The sequence below is a fragment of the Orycteropus afer genome, unplaced genomic scaffold (genome assembly GCF_000298275.1).
Source record: "Orycteropus afer afer isolate SDZICR_OR568_19922 unplaced genomic scaffold, OryAfe1.0 scaffold00429, whole genome shotgun sequence".
Taxonomy (NCBI): domain Eukaryota; kingdom Metazoa; phylum Chordata; class Mammalia; order Tubulidentata; family Orycteropodidae; genus Orycteropus; species Orycteropus afer.
Window position 1 is genome coordinate 1,378,402 of NW_006922016.1, and position 24,151 is coordinate 1,402,552.

At 36.8% G+C, this 24,151-nt stretch overlaps 1 protein-coding gene across 1 annotated transcript in view; it reads left to right on the plus strand.

The window, feature by feature from the left end:
* Positions 1–18,997, plus strand: part of ARL8B (ADP ribosylation factor like GTPase 8B) — a 62,721-nt gene extending 43,724 nt beyond the window's left edge. Inside the window, exons 2-7 of the mRNA XM_007954062.2 lie at positions 8,371–8,451; positions 10,136–10,209; positions 10,629–10,722; positions 15,367–15,434; positions 15,715–15,785; positions 18,948–18,997. Coding sequence (XP_007952253.2) covers positions 8,371–8,451; positions 10,136–10,209; positions 10,629–10,722; positions 15,367–15,434; positions 15,715–15,785; positions 18,948–18,997 — 438 coding nt within the window. The remainder of the gene's footprint in view (positions 1–8,370; positions 8,452–10,135; positions 10,210–10,628; positions 10,723–15,366; positions 15,435–15,714; positions 15,786–18,947) is intronic.
* Positions 18,998–24,151: the final 5,154 nt, after the last annotated feature.

The following is a 24,151-nucleotide window of genomic DNA, read 5'->3' on the forward strand; positions in this document are numbered from 1 at the left end:
CCTAAATAAATGTTTCAATATGTGCTTTTAAACAGATAATCTGTGGGAGGGAATAATGTTTATGGTTAGAAGTAAATTCAGATTTACATGTAAAACTCAGAACAAATCACTGTATTTGGGAAATACTTAAAGAGAGATTGCCCAAAGTGTTGAGAAACTGGAGAAAACTATAATTATATATGACCCTTGAAATTTTACTGCAGTGAATGATTATGAATATGCACCTTCTAGCCCCTTAAAAAAGAATGCTGTCTTGAGAGAGAATTGATAAAGGGGGATAGCCTCACATATAACGTGTTTACAATCGTAGCAACTGTATTAAGTACTTAAAAAGAAAAGAAGAAAATATGTTAAAAGTGCTAACATTTCTTCAAAAATTATGAGCAACTTATACTTGGAAAAACATACTACATTTAATTCACTTTTCCATCTTATATATAAATATTTATTGAAGTAGATTGTAAACTTTAAGTGGAAAATTTGTGCCAATTTTAGAGTAATCCAGAAGCTTTCTTATACCAAAACTAGAAAACACGTTTTCCTTTTCCTATGTAAATTTGTGTTCTTTTAGAATATTGAAAGATAGAACAAGGTATCTGTGACTAACCTACTTGTTTCTGAACTAATTGTCAGAATTCTTTATGATTGAGTGTACTCATGGTTTTCACTATTGCCAATCTTGATAGTAGGTTCAATGGCACAGCTAATTTATCTTCCAAATTCCAAATCTCCTTGATACAATATAGAAGAAGATAGGATTTCATTACCTCCTTTTGTCAATATTTTCTCATTTTGGAAAAATTAATAGACTTTCTTTTTTAGGGCAAATTTACATTTAAAAAATTAAGCAGAAAGTATACCCATATACCTCCTCCTCTCCATCCCCTACTCCCCTATTTCTTTTGTTATTAACATCTTGCATTCATGTGGTACATTTGTAACAATTGATGATCCAGTATATTATTATTAACTAAAGTACATACTTTACTTTATGATTCACTCTTTGTATTGTGCAGTTTTATGGGTTTTGACAAATGCAAAACGTCATGTACCTACCATTACATTATGTATTAGCAGGATAGTTTCACTGCTCTAAAAAATGCCCAGTGCTCTACCTGCTCAGTCATCCCCACCCCTTGAGTCCCTGGCAGCTACTGATCTTTTTTGCTTTCTGTTTAGTTTTACCTTTTCCAGAGTGTCATTTAGGTGGAATTATATGGTGTGTAGCCTTTTCACACTGGCCTCTTTGACTTAGCAATATGCAGTTAAGGTTCCTCCATATCTTTTTATAGTTTGATAGCTCATTCCTTTGTACTGTTGAATAGTATTCCACTGTATAAATGTACCACAGTTTGTTTATCCATTTATCCATTAAAGGGCATCTTGACTGCTTCTGTTGTTGTTGTTGTTATGTGCCTTCTAGTCAGACCCAACTCATAGCGACCCCTCCTTGGGTTTCTGAGACAGTATCACTACGGAAGTAGATTGCCCCATCTTCCTCCCGAGGAGTGGCTGGTGGGTTTGAACCACCAGCCTTCTGGTTAGCAGTCAAGTAAGTGCCTTAGGCACTATGCTACCAGAGCTTGATTGCTTCTAGTGATTTGCAATTAAGAGTAAAACTGGTTTGAACAGTTATGTGTACAAGATTTTTATGTGAATACGTAAGAGCACAGTTGTTGGATCCAATGATAAGTTTGTGTTTAGATTTGTAAGAAACTACCAAACTGTCTTCCAAAATGGCTGTTTTATTTTGTGTTCACACCAGCAATGAATGAAATTCCTTATTTTATTTGGAAATAATTTCAAATTTACAGAAAGTTGAAGGAATAATGACATTGTAAAGAACACTCTGATACCTGTCCCCAGACTGATCTATTGTTAACATTTTACCTCATTTGACTCACCATTTGTATACATTCTATATACCATACACACAGAGAAAAATAATATGTTTTTTCTGAAACATTTGAGGGTCGTTACATAAACCATAGCCCTTAACCCCTCAATATTTCTGTAATATATAGAATAGAATATAAATCATGTTCTATGATTAAGGACGTTTTCTTACATAACTATACTTTAACTATCCATAACTATACTTTCTTATGTAACTGTACTTTAGTTATCAACTTCAATACACTTAAAAATGATGCATCACGTTTTATCTATTCCAGTTTTGTCAGTTGATCCAATAATGTCATCTATGTATTTATTTATTTAGCCAGTCCTCAAGTATGGGATCTAGTCTAAGATTGGGTGTTGCATTTAGTTGCCATATCTCTTTAGCCTTTAGTGTGAAACATTTCTATATTCTTTTTGAAGAATGCTTCTTTTTCAATAGGATGCTCCTCATTTTGGGTTTCTTAGCTGTTTCCTCCTGATTAGACTCAGGGTACATGTTCTCAACTGGAATGTACTACACAGGGAAGATTGTGTCCTTCTCATAGTATCACATTTATAGGCACATGATGTCCTTCTTTGGATTAGCCTCATCGTGGTGGTAACTTTGATCACTTAGTCAAGGTTTCATCTGATTCTCCATTGATTATTTTTTTATCCCTTGCAACTAGTGAGCAGTTTGGGAATACATTTTAAGACCAGGAAAATATCCTACTTCTCATCAAAATTTTCCTCCATGTTAAACATCTGGTTACCTTTCATTTTAAGTGTTTTACCAGTCTCTAAGTTGCCATTCTTTTTTCTTACTAATGCCAATTGAATTATTAAGAGCACTATTACTACTAGTCATTCTACTTACTAGAAAAATATAAAGAGGCTTAATAATACTACTACTTAGAAAAAATGAACACTGGTAGTAATAGTGATTTCGTGTTTGAATTGAAAAATGCTTGGTAAGAAAAATGACGTATTTATGTATTTTATTGGCCATATATTCTTACTTGTCAAGTGTGTGAATTTTGACAGTTAAACAATTGAGTCAAAGTGTGTTTAAAAAGAAAAAAAAGACCATTCTGCTAAGCATGTGAAAAATAGTCTCTTCTGGACACCAGGAGAAATTTAGTATGAGGCTTTTTGTTTTTTATTTTGTTCTGTTTTTACAAAGTAGTTTGATAACCAAAGCCTTACAGAAAGAAAAGATTCTTAGAAAAAAAAATCTATGAAAGCTGTGAGATATTTGTCAAAACAGGTCTTCTCAAGTTGACTGATTTGGACTGCTCCTGGAGGTGGACAGACCAAGCTAGGAGAAACTTCTTTTTCCACATTGTTGTTAATCGCTTGTGTTCTGCATTTGTTCGTTTTAAAAAACATTTGATAAAATCTAACCTAATCCATTTAGAGTCATCCTTCTAAACACTGAAATGTGTGGTGAGGTTACTGTTCTTAGCAGTGTCACATAGTGTGGCTCATAAGCAGCCAGTGCACAAGCACATCTCTGGTACTTTAACCTGTTTATATAACAAATAAGACCCTCTCCCATTCTTAAGTCTTATGGTGTCTTCATTATGCTTTGACTGATAGAGGTTCGCTGCCTCATGCCTTCCACATTCTCCATGATAACTTTTCCCTTGATTCCTCTCTTTCTTTTAAATTTCTCTACCATTGCAATTACGGATCTTTAGTTGGTTGGCCAGGTAGCTGTCTTCCAGATTTCTTGGCGTCAACAAGTGAGGGGTTCCAGCATTATTTCCATTTGATAAAACATCTCCGTGGATATTTTGTCAATTCCTGGAGCCTTATTTTTTGTCAGTATCTTCAGTGCAGCTTGGACTTCTTCCTTTGATACCATTAGTTCTTGATCATATGCTAACCCCTGAAATGTTTGAATGTTGACCAATTGTTTTTGGGACAGTGACTCTGTATTCATTCCTTCTTTTTATGCTTCCTGCATCATTCAATATTTTGTCAATAAAATCCTTCAATACTGCCCCCCCACCCACCATGGGTCTTCTTTTTCCATTTGTCCTATTTTTTAGATCTGCAGTAGCAAATTTAGGTAAAATGTACATGGCAGAGTTGATAATGCTAGAATTTTGGAACAAGGTCTGCTGTAGCCTTTCATATACTAAAGAATTTTGGGGAGAACCCACATTTTCTATTGTTACAGACATTCATCTGTTTGCTTAACTATATTTTAAATGAAAGCCTGTGAATTAAACATAAAACCATAAATGTCAGAGCTGGAAGTGACTTTAGAGATAATCTTTCAACTCCCTCTTATAGATAAGCTGATTTCCAAAGAGGTAAAAATGACATGTTAGTAAGAAGCATTTGTTGCTGTTGTTAGGTGCCATCGAGTTGATTTTCAGCTGAGTTACCTCATGTGACAGAGTAGAACTGCCACATTGGGTTTTCTTTTCTTTTTAATTATTTTTATTTTTGCAGTGTTCTTTCCCTTCCCCTCCCACCCCTCCCATAGATTTTTCTTGACTACACTCTTTATGGGAGCACATTGCCAGGCCTTTCTCCTGCCAAGCCTCTGGATGAGTTCAAGCTGCCAACCTTTCAGTTAGCCACAGAGCTCTTAACCATTGTATCAGCAAAGCTCCCTAGTAAGTAGCGTAACTGATAATAAAAATCCCCTGGCTTCTAGGATAGTTGACTTCTCACCATCTTACTTTGCATTAGATTTATTTTACTCAAACCAAATAAGGTCCAGGGAGTGCTGCCTTGCAACTTTGACATATAAGATGCACATTGATAACTACAGCTTCATCACAGAATCATAGTGAGTGTCACTCATAACCATAACTTTGTGTTATCAGGTGAAGTCAGTTTATGTTTCATATGCAGGCATGAAAGCATATTTTTATTTCTCTACCCTTTCTTCCACTCAGTGTTTGGCATTTCAGGATTAGCTCAAAACTCTGGTGGTGTGTGTAGTGCCTAAGGGATTTGACTGCTAATCAGAAGGCTGGTGGTTCAAACTACCAGCCACACTTTGGAAGGAAGATTGGGCAACCTACTTACGTAGAGGTACCACCTTGGAAACCCAAGGACTGGTCACTATGAGTTGAAATCGACTCAGCAGCAGCGAGTTTGGTTTTTGGTCTTTAAAAGGAGCTCTGATGGTGTGGTGGTTGTCGTTTGGCTGCTAACCCAAAGTTTGGAGTTTCAAACCCAGCAGCCACTCTGGAAGAATGATGAGGCAGTCAGTTTCCATGAAGATTTAAAGCCTCGAAAACCCATTGGTGTCGCTATGAGTAGGAATCGATTCAATGGAAGTGAGTTTTGTCGGTTTTTTTTTTTTTTTTAATCGGATCCATATCTTAAAAGTAGTGTGACTTTGCGTTTGGACAAGTCATTTAACCTGCCTTTCCCCCAATTTTCTCATCTCAAAGATGAGGATGATGACGTTTATTTCAAAAGGTTATTGTAAAGATTAAATAAGTGCTTAGCATGAGACTTGGTGCATAGGAAGTATTATATATGTTTTTAAGATAAGTTTGTTAAATAAAGTTATATACAAGTAATATTTTTTAAATATCTGTTTGTTCCCTAAACTGCTAATCTCAGTTCAACAGCATAGAAGTAAATTCCCAGCTTAGAGTACAACTGCCAAGTAAGCAGTGTCATTGTTTAACATAAGCTTTAAACCGTAATGATTAAGATTGAACACCAAGAAAGAAGTAGAAAATGCTTCTAGGTACAGAGTTAGTATCACATGAAAATCTGTGCATCGAAGTTAAGTACTTTATAAATAGAAGAGTCCCAAGAGTCTCTTTCTTTGTGACCTAATAAATCTTATATTGTTCAACAAATATTTACTGATTGTCTTCTGTATTTGACACATTTTGGGATTAAAAATCCAAGAATGTGATTACCTAATTTTCAACCATTGCTGATAAGCTGGGAACCAAATCAGGGAAAGTTATTGTTGGCATCTGTCAGCAGTAATAATGACGATGAAAGCAGTGACCAAACATCTAAAGAAAGTGCAGGGGCACCCAGTACACTGCAGCCCCCAGGTCATACTAACATGGTGTGGTCCCATCATTGATGTTCACAATCATAAAATATTACTGCCTGAAGAGTCCTTGACTGTTATGCATTAGACTGTCCCTGTTTTAGTGTTGATAAAATGACCCTGAAACATAAGAGCACAGTACATCATGTTTCATATATTGTATGTGAAATAAGTATTTTCGAAAGCTTTCTCTGTAAGATAGTTAAAAAGTATTGGTTCCTAAAAAGTTTAGCTACTGTTTTCTAGGTGCTGCGTTATGTAAGACACTTCCCTAATGATAACAAGTAAATGAGGCATTATCGCACATACACCTCTTCCTGGACATTCCTTAAAGCCTCTTAAAACAAATAGAAGTGCAGTGAAAATCTTTCAAAACAATATAACCATCCACTCTTGAACCATGTGACTTTGGGAGTCTATAGTCTATAAAACGGGGCTTATAATTGCATCTCTCTATATCAGGACTAGTTTGAGAATCATATATGGGAAAGTTCTGAGAATTATAATGTGTAACATTAATAAAAGTAGTGATTATGGCTATCTTAACATTTTTCTTAAATCAGGCAAAACTCCCCTGAAGAGGAAAAATTAAAAAAAGAACTTTGGAGTTACATAGTGAGAATTAATTTGTAAGAATGGAATTCAGTGTGCTGAGGATTTGTAGACAGTCTTGTTATGCGTTTGTGGCTAATATAAGATCATAGCAAACAGTCAGTCAGTGTTGGAGTTGAAAATAGTGTTTTATTTGTTTAACCAATCCTTTGTTGAGATGTTTGATACTCCTCAGCTGTTTACCTAAAGAGTAAAAAGCCAGGTGACCTGAAAAACTAATATTTTGTAAAGTGGCAAGATATAAATATATAAAAATATAAAAATCAGTATTATATCTGATACATTTTAGAATGGCAGTGGAAACAAAGATTATGACATAAAGTGTTTAAGACCTATTATGAGGTTTATGATGCTTTACTGAAGGGTATAAAGGATTTGAACAGTAGAATGGACAAACTGTATGCTAGATGGGGAGACTTGCTTTCACCCAGCCCCTAGAGCCTGGCACTTTGAACTTGGACTTAAAGGCTCCATATTGCAAGAATAAACTCCTGTTTGTTAAGGCCATCCCATTTGTGGTATATTTCTTGTCAGAGTGGCACTAGGTAACCAAAACACTTGGTAAAGACTCATTCTTCTCATATTGAAGCAGACATTTCTATACATGGATTTTGGCATATCACTTCAAATTAGTTGGGAAAGTGGATTTTTTTGTGTGGGGGTGGGGCAGGATTCTTAATCGTTATGTCTACTAGGGTAGCCATGCTTGAGCAATAGTGTATTGGAATTCATAGTATTTTTTATTATAAATTACTTCCCTTTTATTTCTCCTTTATATGATAGTGTGGACATTGGATTGGCTTTTTAAATTATAGGTGTAGAGATAAGTTATATTGTCTAGATATTTTGTTTCAGGAGAGCAGAGAATATTACAAAATGTCGTGAAAGGGGATGTTGGACCATATATAAGTGATGGAGGGACCATACTTATAGAACCTGCGTTATTTATTTTTTATTGTGATTTGAGTGGAAGTTTACAGAATAAATTGGTTTTCCATTCAATAATTCATACACATTTTGTGTGGATTTTTGAATGAGTGATAATTATTTGTTATCCATTTGGGAAAAAGAAACGGTCTTGAGATACATAAAACAAATTCCAGATGAATGAACATTATACTATTACTGGAACATACTAAATTTTAGTCATGTGACATCATGGTGAGAAAGAAACAAGAGAACTGAATGATTACATAAAATAAATAACTTCTTTTTTATAAGGCTTGTTAAAAGACAAACTTGAAAAGTTTATCAGTGAATTTTAATATTTATTGTCAAATAGTTTAAATGTTAAAAAAAAAAAAGGAAAACCTTTCTCTATTTTCCAAAGTTTTACTTCTGATTTTTTTCTGCCTTGTGTTAGAAAATGTATATTGAGATGGTAGAATTTAGAAATTTTCATGTTTTTGTAATATACAAAGTTTCTTTTTTTCAACTTAAGGAAATATGTAAACAAATTATTTTAAAAATCATTTTATAATGAAAGACTGTGTCTTTACCTGAACAAAATAATGTCCCTCTTCAAGAATTGTGGCTATAAGCATTTTCTTGAAGCATATTGTTCCCACCATATGGTTCCCACCATATGCTTCAAGAAAATGCTTATTGGGCAATCCTACTTCCATAGTGATATCGCCTCGGAAATCCAAGGAGGGGTCGCTATGGGTCGGGGCTGACTCTATGGCATATAACAACAACAACATTGTTCCCACCATTAACAAATTATTTACAAATACTGGTTCAAATGGAATGTCGATGCTAGAAAGTTACACAAAGTTATACTGCTTTATAAATATTAGTTAGTCTAATTTCAAGTATTTTGTTTCGTTCAGTCAGGTCAGTTCAGTGAAGATATGATACCCACAGTGGGCTTCAACATGAGGAAAGTAACTAAAGGTAACGTCACAATAAAGGTACGTTGGCTACTTGCTATTTAAATTGATAAGCTTATACAGCTAAGATTTTTTCTTTTCACTTGATTATTTGCAATTCTTATGAATGAATGGGTATGTTCCATAAGGGTATTCTCTGATAGATCAAAATACTTAGGGGTTGAAATGTTATAAGTACCCTATAAAAAACTTGGTATATGCGTAGACAAAGTAGTTGTTGAATTTAGATGTTCCTAGAAAATAAAAATTTCAACTTTAGGGTATTTGGAATGTGGTATTATTTTGTTTTGTGAGTAATATTTTGTAGTAAAAGGTAATTTACTATTTACAGTATTCGTAATCTTAAATTTGTGGCAGCAAATTCTGGAACCCAGTTTTACCTTCCTTTAGTTAAAATTAACACTACAGGAAAAAGTTAACATGTTGTTAAAACACAGTTTTCTTTTCAGAATGAACTTCACAGATTTAAAGTTTAAATATTGATTGTTTACTAGGGGCCATATTTTAGGGTTTATTTTTGTGGGGAGGAATTCACTAGGTATTGGGAGTTTGCTTCTATGTCCTGAGACATTATGGCTATTTTGCCCAGTTCTCTTGTTTCATAGGTGTTCACTAAACATTTTCTGTGGCTGGTATATAATGAAGCTCCTCATTTATTTATATATATGTCTCTTTGTGTGTGTGTTAAGTCTGTAGCTAAATTGTTGTTATTCTGTGCTGTCGAGTCGGACCTGACTCATAGCGACCCCTCCTTGGGTTTCCGAGGCGGTATCACTACGGAAGTAGATTGCCCAACCTTCCTTCTTCGGAGTGGCTGATGGGTTTGAACTGCCAGCAGTTAGCAGTCAAGTGCCTTAGGCACTACACTACCAGAGCTCCTATAGCTAAATTGGAAGTCTCTTAAAGATAACTGCCACTACTAAAGACTTTTTATGTAGCCCAGCATAATGCTGTATACCAAAAAAACCAAATTTGCTGCGTCAAGCCAGACCCCTCCTTGGGTTTCCGAGGCAGTATCTCTACAGAAGCGGATTGCCCAATCTTCTTTCCAAAGAGTAGCTGGTGGGTTTGAACTGCCAGCCTTCTGGTTAGCAGTCAAATGCCTTAGGCTCTACGCCACCAGAGCCCCTATAATGCTCAGTAGAGCAGCCATAATAATAAATTATTATAGGCAATGACTTTCATAGGGATGAAAAAATTTTAAACAATGTAAGAACCTAGGTAGGTATGTTGGCTATTTATTTATAAAACTACACAGAATGATGGGGTATTTATATATATATATATACCTAGTCAAACTTTAATAGATTCTGAACGAATTATTGTTTACTGTCTTGGCATTCAAATCTGGATGATGCGTGGTTCTGCAGATTTAAAAAATGTTATCTTGAAGATAAATGTTTTTAGTATTGGAAATGTATAGGTTAACAAGCAGAGGAAGTATTGCACAAAACCAGGTCTTTACTCAAGCAGAATTTTAGATCTAGTGCAAACATATTAAATACGGACTTCAATTTTAAAAGTGATTCTAAACTTCCAGATTAAGAGAGCTCATTTGCAGCTCAAGCCTGTTAGGAGCTTTTTGGGTCCAGCATTGTGGAAATAGATCTATCTGCCTGATCTTTCTCCTTCCTTCTGCCACTTCCCCTTTCACTGTATTGTCTCACATATTCCATATTAAGAATTGTCTTGTCTTGCTTTAAAGATCTGGGACATAGGTGGACAACCTCGCTTCCGGAGCATGTGGGAACGGTACTGCAGAGGAGTCAATGCGATTGTGTAAGTGTCTTTAAAGTCAATTACTTTTTAATGCTTCTAAAGGCTCAATTTTTCTCCTAGGCTATAAAAATTTTTCTTAGCTGTTTTCTTACTCTAATCCCATATAATGAGATTTAAAATTTTCATAATCATGGAATGTTCACTAAAGCTTCACTAAGCTTTATTTATGTTTTTGTTTATGTAGCTAAGAGTTAGGGGATATAAATGTTTTACTATATGTATTAGCCACTAAGAACTCTCTAGTTAAAAGTATTTATGGGTGCCGAGCTCTTCTTTATCTAGAACTTTATTTATTTATTTTGACTAATAATGCCAATAATGTTAATTTTAAGAAAGGCAGAAGATCTATAATCTTAGTTGTGATTATCAAGGCACGTGGAGAAGGCATATTTAGATCACTTCATTTTTTTCTTTTAAAGTTACATGATAGATGCTGCAGATCGTGAAAAGATAGAAGCTTCTCGAAATGAACTACATAATCTTCTAGATAAACCACAGTTACAAGGAATTCCAGTAAGTATGGAATGCTTAGCTCTGGTAGCATAGTGGCTAAAGCACTTGACTGCTAATCAAAAGGCTGGCGGTTCAAACCCACCAGCCACTCCTCGGAAGGAAGGTTGGGCAATCCTACTTCCGTAGTGATACTGCCTCGGAAACCCAAGGAGGGGTCGCTATGAGTCGGGACCAACTCGACAGCACATAACAACAACAACAACAACATGGAATGCTTGGGTTTTTTTTTTGTGAATATTGTGCTTGAAATCAATAAAATGTCTTCTGTTTCAGAATTTAGAAGGCTGTGTTTACTGAGTATCTTCCTTATAATTGTTGTTGTTGTTGTTATGTGCTGTCGAGTCGGCCCCGACTCATAGCGACCCCTCCTTGGGTTTTCGAGGCAGTATCACTACGGAAGTAGGATTGCCCAACCTTCCTTCCTTATAATTAGGTGTTGTGTTTTCAGTAATTTCTTCACTTAGTATCTATTAAACTCACGGGGGTGCAGTCCTGAACAGAAGTGAGTAGAAATATACTGCATACTATCATGGAGTTAATAGTTTAACAAGAAAGGCAGGTACTTGACATCACTTGACTCATCCAGCTCTGATAAGTGCTACAAAGAAGAGGGCCATGAGACTATGTGAGTTAAAAGTTAGAGGGGAAATTTGATCTAGTTTGGAGGGAAAAGTAAGGATTCCCAGAGGAAGTGAAATTTGATCTGACATCTGTAGGTTATGTAGAAATTAAATTGATGATGATTGGAGGTGAAGAGAGTTTGGGCAACAGCCCTTTGGTGTGAGGCAGCAATGCAGTGAGAAGAGGCTAGTCTCACTTGAACACAGAGAAGAGTGGGGGCAGGGGTAGACGGTGTTGTGCCAGGCCTCAGGGATGTCAGAGGAGTCTGCTGGTGCACAGAACTTTGTGGGAAACCCTTGAAGTATTTTAAATGATCAGATTTGTGATTTGAATAGATCAGTCTGATTACCATTTAAGAATGGATTGGAGTAGTTAAGAGAGACTGTATGGAGGATAGTTTAGGAAGCTGTTGCAGTGTTGTTGTTCGGTGCCCTTGAGTCAGTTCCAACTCACAGTGACTCTGTACAGCAGAATGAAACACTACGTGGTCATGCACCGTTCTCATCATCATTGCTGTGTTGTAATGGTGTTGTAGCCACTGTATCAGTCCATCTCTTTGAGGGTCTTTCTCTTTTTTCACTAACCCTCTATTTTACCAAGCACGATGTCCTCCTCTAGAGACTGCTTCCTCCTGATAGCATGGCCAAAGTGCATGAATGAAAGCTTGCCATCCTTGTTTCTAAGGAGCATACTGGTTGTACTTCTTCCAAGACAGATTTGTTCATTCTTCTGGCAGTCTACAGTATATTCAGTATTCTTCGCCAACACCACAATTCAAATGCATCAACTCTTCTGAAGAGGAGTAAGTCTTCCTTACTCATTTTGTCCAGCTTTCACATACATATGAGGTGATTGAAAATACCATGGCTTGGGTCAGATATACCTTAATCCTCAAAGTGACATCTTTGCTTTTTAACCCTGTAAAGAGGTCTTTTGCAATAGATTTGCCCAGTGTGATACATTGTTTGATTTCTTGACTACTGCTTCCATGTGTGTTGATTATGGATCTAAGTTAAGTGAAATCCTTGACAACTTCAGTCTTTTCTTCATTTATCATGATACTGCTTATTCCAGTTTTGAGAATCTTTGTTTTCTTTATGTTGAGGTATGATCCATACTGATGGCTATAGTCTTTGATCTTCATCAGTAAGTGCTTTAAGTCTCCTTCACTTGCAGCTAGCAAGGTTGTGTCATCTTCCTAACACAGGTTGTTAGTCTTCCTCCAGTTCTGATGTGTTGCATTTTTCTTTATCTAGTCCATCTTCTCAGATTATTTGCTCATCATACAGATTGAATAAGTATGGTGAAAGGATACAACCCTGACACACACCTTTCCTGATTTTAAACAGTGCAGTATCCCTTTGTTCTGTTTGAATGACTGCCTCTTGGTCTATGTACATGTTCTCATAAAAAGTGTTTTGGAACTCCCATTCTTCGCAGTGTTATCCATAATTTGTTATAATCCACACAGTTTAATTCCTTTACATAGTCAGTAAAACACAAGTAAACATCTTTCTGGTATTGTCTGCTTTTCGCCAAGATCCTATCAGCAGTGATATTCCTCGTTCCATGTCCTGTTTTGAATCTGGCTTGAATTTTTGCCAGTTCCCTGTTGATGTACTGCGGCAGGTGTTAATAGTAGTCCTGGGAAAGTATGGAACCTTGGAATAGAGTGGTAATGGACAAAATGAGAAGGAAACAGATTATGGAGATATTTAGAAGCACAATCCATAGATTAGAAAAGGGGAGATATAAAGAATAATTTGTAATTTCTTACTTACGCAGTTAGGTGGAGGATGATGCTGTTTGTTGAACTGAGAAAGGCTGGAAAAAGAGCGGACTTTAGCTTCAAGATATTCTCTTGAGCATGAAATACTTGAAATAGATTACCTCAGTTGATCCTCACAGCAGCTTGCAGTTGGTGGTGTTATCCCCTCGTACAATCCTTATTACTTGCTCAGGATCGCAAGGTTGACAGTAATTTGCACAGCCAGGTTTTGAACATGTCTCTCTGACTTCCAAGACTATTCTTTTTCTTTTATATTAAAAACTAGCACTATGTACCACAAATAAAAATCAATCACATCTTGGTAATCATCAGAGTTCTTAGTTGCAGACAATAGCAAACATTTCAGCAGAAAGGAATTCATTGAAAGAATATTTATTGGGTAGCTTGCAGAATCTCTAGGAAGGCTACATAACCAGGCTTAGAAAATAGACTGGAGCCAGGAAAGCTAAACAGCTGCCAGGATGACACCCAAACTTAAACTCATGGAATAAATCTGGTGACCACATGTAGTTGCTGAACAACCAGGCACAGGTGCTCTGGTTGGAGATGATCTAGCTAATTCTCCTTCGTTATCAGATGGCTTCTCAATCTTGATCCCTGTCAGGGATCCTCCCCTCCCCCCTGATTTTTTGTATCACTGGGTTCTGTGTTCAAAATACTAGTGGTTATATTTGATTGAGGAGCTCTGGTAGCGAAGGGCCTAAGGCACTTGACTGCTAACCAGAAGGCTGGCGGTTCAAACCCACCAGCCACTCCTCGGAAGGAAGATGGGGCAATCTACTTCCGTAGTGATACTGCCTCGGAAACCCAAGGAGGGGTCGCCATCAGTTGGGTCCAACTCGACGGCACATAACAACAACAACAACAACATATTTGATTGATCCCTAGATTATGTATCCATGCACTAGCTAAAAGGAAAGCTGGGAAAGAAGTTACCTACAGAAGCAAGTAACTATTGGTAGACAGATTTCTGAGATTTGGATTTCTTAAATATAGGAAGAGGGCTAAGATGCCAGACAACCACAAAAGTGACAGTTGATCACAACTGACCATGATATAGTATTAGAAACTCAGCTAGTTAGTTATAGCATGAGAACCTGAAGTGACTTAAACAAGGTGTGGAGAGGAGTAAGATTCGGGGAAGGGAAGACAAGTTGACCAAAGCTACTGAGATTGAGGTTGTGGCCCTCTTACTCTCTGTGGTCTTACCCAGTGTTCTCCGAGAGCCCCCAGCATTCCTGGCTGTCTGTGCCTGTGCCCTTGTCTCTATGTTTTTGCAAAATAAGAGTCTAGGTCTGTTCATAGAATTGGTTCAGATGTCTGGTGGAAGTGGGGTATTAAGTAAAAGCAATAATTCTGACAAGATAGACGTGATATGTACTTTGGATGGGTCAAAAATAAAACTTCTTGGCAAGCATTGACTTAAGAGTATAGATGCTATCAAATAAATTATATATGTATTTATGTTCTTTGCTGTTTTCCTACCCTTGGTTCTTAAGATCATATTTTGGTGAAGATTTATTAAGAAATAGCAGAGTGTATAGCAGATTTAGAGCATTTTAAATAGAATTTGGCAGCTGCAAATTGAATTAAATACTATGTCTACATAGTAGGAGTTAAGTAAATACTAGTTTGAATGGTTAACAAGCCACCAGTTACGCAAACATGCTTTAATAATAAGTCATGTGGTAACATCTATTGTAACATCTATTGATATCAAGATAATTCTTTGACATTAGTTTGTTGAAACTATTTTCTTACATAAAAGTTAATGCTTAATGCCTCTTATTTATTTATTCGATTTGGGTGAAACTTTACAGAGCAACTTGACTTTCCATTCAACATTTTGTACACATCTTGTTTTGTGACATTCATTGTAATCCCTGCAGTGTAACAGTATTCTTCCCACTTCTTCCCTGGTAACAGTATTCTTCCCACTTCTTCCCTGTGTTTATTATTTCCTTTTGTCCATCTTTCCTATGCATTCCTGCCTTCCGAGCTTTATCCCTGGGCAACTGCTGCCCTTTTGATCTCATACGATCGGTTGGTCTAAGAAATGTGTACCTCCCTGCTGTTACTGTTCACCTTATAGGCCTGTCTGTTGTTTGGCTGAAAGTTGAGCCAGGGGAGTGAGTTCAGTTCCAAGCCTGAAGAGTAGCTAAAGACCATAGTCTTGGGGGTTCCACCAGTCTCTCTCTGACCAGTAATTTTAGTGTCTTTTTTTTTTTTTTAAGGTACTAGTACTTGGAAACAAGAGAGATCTTCCTAATGCCTTGGATGAGAAACAGCTAATTGAAAAAATGTATGTCTTAAGAATGAAAAATAGCATTTTTAAAAGTTGGTTCTGAATAATACTGTTTTGCTCATTATTTTAATTGTTTAACATCATTACATTGTTCAGTAATAATTATAGCCATGTCTTACATAGATAAACTTGACCTATCAGAGAAGTGATTCCCTAGAATTTTAGTGGAGTAAAATAATTTCTTCAGTTTACTAGTGAAAAGAGGTAAAATTGAGCAGAGTGATCAGTATGATAACTGTTTTAAGCATAGATTTATTCTCTAAATTCTGCTTCTTAGGAATCTGTCTGCTATTCAGGATAGAGAAATTTGCTGCTATTCAATTTCTTGCAAAGAAAAGGATAATATAGGTAAGTAATGACTGGTGAAAATTATATCATTAGAAGGACATCTAATACTTATTATTACTTAATATTTTACTGTGCTTCAGGTGAAAATTTAGACAGCAAATTAGGTTCCCCTTTAACAATTTTTATGGAGCTCTGGTGGTGCAGTGGTGAAGGCATTTGCTGCTAACCAGAAAGTTGACGCCTTAAACCCACCAGCCAGCCAGCCACTCCACGGGAGAAAGATGTGGCAGGCTACTTAGAAACCCTATGGGGCAGTTCTGCTCTGTCCTGTAGGGTTGCTGGGAGTTGGATTCAGCTCAATGGCAGTGGGTTGGGTTAACAATTTTTATACAAATTGTTCTGTGCTATTGGTTACATCTAATCTTTCTGTTTATTCCTACTTCAGTTTAAGTGACTTCCTTTATAGGGTATTGTTGCTTTTGGCTAGGAAAAAGAATATAAACCTTACACCTTTTGACAACAAATAAAAGATCATGAGTCTGCTCATTGCTGTTTAAAGAAGTAAATGTAGTAAAGCCATGAGGTTAAACATTATGTGATACCAATTTATAGTATTAATTTTGCAGAGCTAGTATCCAACTGTGCTTCATAACAAGATAACATTTTTAAAATACGACTTTACAAAAATTGGTCTACAGGCACTATAACAATCTTTCCTTTATTGAACCAGTATATTACTGCAGTATGTTAGCACTCTGTTGGAGATAATGCTACAGATCCCTTTTATCTATTTAATGTCCTTAAAGAAGAAACCAGCATGTCTTAACTTTAGTCTCGTAGTTAATATGGTAAGGGATTATTTAATAAACAAAAGTGTACTGGAATGAAGTGTAATAAATAGTGCCAAGTAGTGTGTTTAAAAAAGGTATTCTGATTCTTTTTCTTTAGCCTTCATTCAGTATGCGTTGGTTCTCATCATGCATAGCCTTTTTGGTGTTAATTCCAGCTTGTATCTTCCCCTGCCTTGTCCCCGACATGTTCTGATGAGTTCAAAGTGTTAGTAGTTGTTCTAGCTGGTTCTGGACTTCCTTTAATGACCACGCAGAATCATTTAAGCCAAACCCTAGTATGTGCTGGTGGACACACATTTTCGTCTTATTAAATGACTGGGATAAGTGACCTGTTACATTGATATCTTTTCCTTTATTAGAGACCAGACTGTTCATGCACTTACGGTTGCTTAGACTTAGATTTCATTAACTTTTTATTGTGATTTGGGTGAAAGTTTTTGGAGCAAATTGGTTTTCCATTCAACAGTTCATACACTTTTTGTGACATTGGTTGGAATCCCTACAGAATAACAATACTCTTTCCACTTCCTTCCTATGTTTAGCGTTTTCCTTTGTTCTTCTTTCCTATCCCTTCCTGCCTTCTGAGCTTTATCCCTGGGCAAATGCTGACCTTTTGATCTTGTATGGCTGGCCTTTCTAAGAAGTGCATGCAATCCCTAGTCTTATCACCTAGTTGTTGTTGTTGTTGTTGTTATGTGCCATTGAATCGGACCCATAGCGACCCATCCCTGGATATCCAAGGCAGTATCACTACGGAAGTAGATTGCCCCATCTTCCTTCTGAGGAGTGGATAGTGGGTTTGAACCACCAGCCTTCTGGTTAGCAGTCAAGTGCCTTAGGCACTACGCTACCAGAGCTCCCGTTATCACCTGGTAAGCCTATCTATTGTTTGGCTGAAAGATGAGCTATGGGGTTTAGTTCAGTTCCAGGCTTGGAGGGTATCTAAGGGCTACTGTCATGGGGGTTCCAGCAGTCTCTATCAGACCAATAAGCCTGGTCTGTCTTATGATTTTGAGTCTTGGCCTACATTTTCCTCCCACTCTGTGCAGGACCTCCTGTGTGATCCTGTTCAGATTGCTCAGGAGTGGTAGCCGGGCACCATCTAGTTCTTCTGATCTCAAGGTCATGGAGGCTGGGGTTCACATTATCCACTAGTCCTTTGGACTGGTTGTTTCCATGCGTTTTTGATTTTCTTCACTCTTCTTTGCTGCAGCCAGGAATGTAGTTTAACATTCTTGTTAAATGTTTAAAATTTGCCTTCAACAGACCATTTATTTACTTCAACACCAGTGGTTCTCAGTAGGATTTTTTTTTTCCTCAGGACATTTGGCAATATTGGGAGACATTGTTGGTTGTTCTAATGAGGGGAGCAATGCTGGTATCTAGTGGACAGAGACCAGAAATGCTGCTTAACATCCTACAGCCTCCACAGAATATCCTGCCCAAAATGTCAGTGGTGTTGAGATTAAGAAACTGTTTATACATTTACTGTTATTTATTCAATACATTGTGGTATTATGTTAATCTGTTATTCCTTTATCTTCTAAAATAGGGGGGAAAATAAAACTTCTGAAGGGAGAAAAAAAGTCCTCAGTAATTTTACTACCTTTACAAAACTAGCCAATACTTACCTGAAAAAACTCTCATGAGCTCATTATGAAGGAAATGCAGTAGAGCTGATGAGAGCTGCTTTTGCATTTGATGCTGACCCTCATAGTTTGCTAGAGCTCACTCTAGTCACTAAGATCCATCCAATTTTATGAGCTTATGAGTTTAGTACTCCTGGTTCATTTAACTAGATTCAACAGTAGTTTATAAATAAGAATGCTGATTTATATGGAGCAATAAATCAAATTAACTGCCGAGTAGATTAGACTTCTTGGGTAATTAAGTCACGAATGGGGCTAGGGGTTGTGGTGGATGGTCCTCCTGGCATCTAGTGGTAAAGGCCATTGATGTGGGACTGCTCCTCGCCCCCCAGCCCCAAATGATTACTTGTGTCTTTTCTGTCTGCTAGACTAAAAGTTCCTCAGCTTCTCCCATATCTTTGCATTCCTGGCATCTCACATATAAATATCTGCTCTTATAGGCAGTTAATACCTTTTTGAATGAGTAAAAGGTAACACAAACTGCCCTATATACATTTTTTTGATCAGGAGACTCTTCAGTCTCTTAAAATTCTCAGCTCATCCTCTGAAGCTCAGCACCAGATAGTAGGGCAGATGCAGAGAGGCAGAGGAGGGCATGCCCTGTGTTGAGCAGCAGATACCTGAATGTTAGCGGCATTTTCTAACACTGTCTATTTGCTTGATGGTTAGTTTCTTTAACGCTTTGACTTTTTTTTTTTTTTTTCCTCTTCTCCTATTTCTAGATATCACACTTCAGTGGCTTATTCAACATTCAAAATCTAGAAGAAGCTGAAGCACCTTCTGAAGTCTTCCAGTCCTTCTTGGCTATGATTCTAGAATTATTGTCTGTTCCTCTGAAGTACTTCCCAGATTATGGTCCTTCCTAAACCCAAGAAATTGCCTTTTTCAGAGTTTATTTCTCATGTGCACTGCTGAAGATGTGTATCCCTAATCCTTCATAAAGAATCGGCTAGAGTTGTCATGATAAAGTCAGCACACATACAAAAAGGCTTCTTACACATACTTGTCTAAAACAGTGTATAGAGCTTTTTTTAAAAAACACACTTTGACCATCTTAAATCAAGAAAATTGCATATTTCCATTCTGGTCTTTCTGGGCCAGATTTTTATATTGATTTTCAGTAAATGTCTATCTATGATATTTAACTGTAGAGTCCAGTAGCTTAATACTGATACTGACTTGAGACAGCATGAAGTTTCTAGTGCCACATACAGTATTTAGAAAACTTTTAAGCCTGATTCATGTGGGATATAAACATAATGTTTATCTTATCTCACAAATGCATGTGACATGTATAATTACACCGTAGAAATTAAAAAAAAAATGGTCTGTAAAGAGGGAGTGGAGGCATCAGATCAACACTGTTATTGGTTCCTTACACTGGTGAAATCTTACCTGGTGATACTAAAAACCATTCTGCTTTCTGACAGTTCTTCATCACCAGAGAGTGCTTAGGGATATGGGAGGAGCTAAGGCATGCTGTTTTGTATCTGTCTAGATCATTACTTCTGTCTTTTTTTTCCTGGTTCTGCACACTTTTATAAGGGGTTGGGAATTGATGATTTCCTCAGAAGCTTTCATGAATTTAGAGCATTCCAGCCAATATAATAAAACCTGTTAAGACTGTCAGACTTTGTTCAAACACCCGTTTGTTGTTTCTGTTTCTATCATTCTATCAGTGCTACTGCATGACACTCTAACTCCTGACTTTTTATATCCAGTCATAAAGTTGACTTTCAGCACAAATGATACTTATAAACAAAGACAAATTCTTATTTTTCTCTCTTACTGATACTAAGGTTTGGCACTATTTTGTCTGGTGCCAGCAGACATCTTGATTATTGTGACAACTCTAGACCTGCCTGCTTTATTTAATGTAATCATGCGCAATGTCTACAGGTTGTTGAATAATCAATCACACAGAACTGAGGAACTGATGCTGTTTATTGTTTGCTTCTATGATACGGGGATGTATAAAATCTTAAAATGAACATGTTTTGTAGCTTAGTGATCGCCATATACATAAAGGGACAAATTAATACTCGTTCACTTGTACATTGTTATCCACCCAGACCACTGTAGTCGATAAAACTCTGTGGTATGCCTGCTTATGTGTTGCCTCACACTGTGTGTGATTTTTTTTTTTTTTTTGTTAAGCAGCACTTATATGTAAACAGTGCATTTATTTCCAAACATGTTGAGCACAGTAAGTTCTTTCAATGAATATCATTTTTAACTTACAGACTGCCATGGCCTTAAAAATATTCTGTACAAAATACTGCACTGTGTTGCACAGACACTACTTGTTTTTCTCCAGTCACGTTTTTATGAGGACAATCTGGGCTTTTAAAATTTTGTTTTTATTCTTTAAAGCATGTTGCTTACTTTCCTGATGGGATGGATGGTTCTGTAAACGAAGTTATTTAAACTTGCTACTGTAGTTCAACACCATCAGTGGTCACTGTGAACCATTACAAAGAATGTGGCAACTTGCTTGTGCTCCAAGGAGAAATCAGAACTAGAGCGTGTGACTATGTGGGGACCGCATAGGTTTGCTGATTGACCTACAGCTAAACCTTAAAGTGTCTGTGTATTCATTGCTTTCAGCATTTCAGTACATCCAAACACTATTACCAACATTTTCCTGTGCATTATTAACCTCTGCATGTGAAAACTTAACAGTTACTGAACTTTGTAAATACGTGAATTTTATTTTTAAGGTGGATGCATTTTTTTGTCTGTTTACTGCTCTTCTCAGCTTTATTCAATAAACTTGCATTTTGAGGGTTGTATTGGCAATTTGAACTTAAAATGTGCATCATGACGGAAGGTGCTGTCCTTATTGGAGGGGGTTTGAAAGACAGTTACCATGAAGAAGGTCCGTAGACCATGTGATAGAAATAAAACAGCTCAGCCCTCAAAGATTGGGGTCTGTGGGCTAATTAAAATAGAAATAAACTTTTAAAATACCCACAGAATTGATACTGTGATTTTTTGGAGAGGGCTGCTACTCCTGTAAACTCCTGGTTCACCATTTTTAAGTGGGAGGAGCTAATAATTTTTTAATCCAGTTTTAAAAATCAAAACCCTATGAATAAACAAATTGCAAGACATACCTATTTACTGACTTCAGTTGGCTTTCTGAAAATGGCAGTTTTCCAGAGTAAAAGCTTTTGTTCTGTTTTGCTAATATGTTATCTTCTGCACTTTTGAAATGAACATTTATCTCAGCAAAGCTATTGGAGATAAGATTTTATGTACTTTTACTCTGAATAGTGCAATGTGGCTTTTCCTGTACACACTATCATTTTGTGTAGCCAACCCTTGTTAGCCAATTGGATGTGTGAGTTAGCATTTCTGCCCCTTGGATATCAAGTTTAAACTTGCTTACTGAATTAGTGGAGCTATATTGGTCAAGCAAGTAATTCAGTCCCCTTAACACCTCCTACTGACAATATTTTTGAAAGGGGAGGAGATATAAATTTAGGTTACTTTACCATTGATTCTCATTTTTAAAAAATACATATTTTATTTATTTTAATTTTTATTGTGATTTGGGAAGTTTATATATGTATCTTTTTTAAACTTCAGACTTCTAAAACCTAGTCTCTCTGATTCTGTTGTCTTAGAGCAAAGTGGCAGTCTCATTGAAATGTAAATAAAAGAGCTTTCATTGAGGGGTAAGGCAAATTGCAAATTGGAAATCACAAAGTCCAGAGGATTCTGAACTAAGTGATCCAAGGAGACAGTTCAGAGAGTTTATATAAGAAAATTAAGTAAAAATTCAGTGATTGGTTGACATGTAGGTAATGGTTACAAAATTAGGTGATGGTGCATATAATTGGTAGAAGGTTACATACGTTTTTCTAAAGTTCCTTTTTAAAGTTACCGAGTAATCATTAGGTACCTCTGGCCTCCAATCATGAGCCCCACCTTCAGAGAGGACAAAGTTTTGAGTAAGTATCTGTTCTGAGAATTGCTTTGGACCTCATTTCCTTAGCCCAAATAAAACTTTTAAGTAAAATTTACGTTGTTTTCTAAAGTTGTTTACCAAGTAATTTTCTCAGGGTACAGTGGAGAAATACAAGAATGACAGGCTACATTCCTGATACAGAAGTTAGTTTTGATTCGTAATAGAGTTTTAGCCTCAGACCTTAGCATAGCCACTTTCTTACCTCAGGAGTCCCAAATTTGGGGTACTGTCAGATGAGCTGGGTGTATTGAGCCATGACTGCTTAGTTTCTTCTTTTTACTAAGGAACTAACTCTATTCCTTGTCCATTCTATGCATGTAGAATCAAGTTTGACTGAAATCCTGTTGATTTGGTAAATTCCAAGCCCTCAAAGAACCTGCGAACTAGAGTGGAAGCTTGAATTTAATGGAGCCGTATCATAACTAGTAACTGCTAGGTTTCCACATTTTATTACAAACTTTAAAGGTTGTGCCCTTAACAGTGTGTGTGCCCAAGGAAGAGACGTAAAAAGGAAGATAGTAAAGCAAAACTAGCCTTGCAGAAGTCCCTTACATTTGTACTTCTATAAATGTGCTGCCTACTGCAGGTATTTCCTGTTGGTTCGTAAATATCCTCTACACAATTTCTGTTTCAAATTCAGCTATTAATAAAGTGGATTCATTTGTCATTGCTGCCTCTTGGGTGTCCTTAGGCAAATAAGCAGGTCATTGACATGCTAGATGGTCTGCAATAGAAAGTTTCTTAATCTAACCATGGGGAGCCCTTCATTATTCCATTCATTAACAAGCTCTCTCCTTTAAAATAATCCTGCGTTAAAATCTCAAGGCAAGTGGTTATTTAGGTAATGCAGACTTCTCAGCAGGAATCTGGAGGAGAAAAGTTACTTTAGCCTCATTTTACTGGGACTTGCAGATCTTGCATTCATAAAAAGGAAGGGACTTAATTGTTAGCTAAAAATGCTAACGTTGCTTGGTTCTGTGAAAAGAGTGCTGTATTGATTGGCATTTGGGAGAAGGGTAGGGTTTTTTTTTTTTTTTTTTTTTCCTTTTTCTTTTTCCCCCTTGGCTTTCAAGAATAGAAATTTTCTCACAGTTCTGGAAGCCAGAAGTCTAAATTCAAGGGGTTAGCACTAAGAAGAGAGTCTTAATTCTAGGGGAAGACCCTTCTTGTCTCTCAGAGTTTCTGTAGCCTATTGTTCCTCTCTTGTTTCGTAGGTCCTTGGCGATCTTGACGTGGCTTCAGTGCTATGTGCTTGCTTCTGTTTCTTACTTGCATGGGAGAGTGGTTTCTTGTCTTTGCCAGTAACTGATGTGTGACTTTGGTGATTTGCTGAACCTTCTCTGGTGCCTTACTTAGTTTTCTCATCCATTACATGAAAAGTGGAGGGTATCTAACGTAGTTTCTCCCATTTGCAGGCTATCATTCTAGCAGTATAGAGATTTGAATGGTGGGTGAAGCACAAAGCAGAGATGAACACCCACTTGCCCTAGTGCATACAAGTTGTTGGATGTTACTTCCTCTTGAAAATAATACAAAAATAGAGAAATTATACCCACCAAACACTGGGTTCCTTACCGGAGTCACTTAAGCCAACAAAGACAGCCTTTATTAAGTTCGTGCACAAACAGAAAGGGGAATTCCCTCAGATACTGTCTACATCTAAGTGCTTTTCAAGTTTCTTTTATAGGATAAGAATTACATCAATCATGTTATACATAAAATTAAATATAGTTACATGTTAAGCATATGCAGTGTAGTATGCAAACATGGTGGCCTTTGGTGGGTCTCCTAATGTTAACTTTACACCCAGGGGGAGTGATTTGTTGTATGCTAATGTTCCCTCTTACCTAGATTCAAGTTCTCAAGCTTTTATGGTTAAGCAAACCTATTTGTTATTTCTCAAAAGCTACATTTTCTTTAACTCGGGAAGGAACATTGTAGAACTCCTCAAAG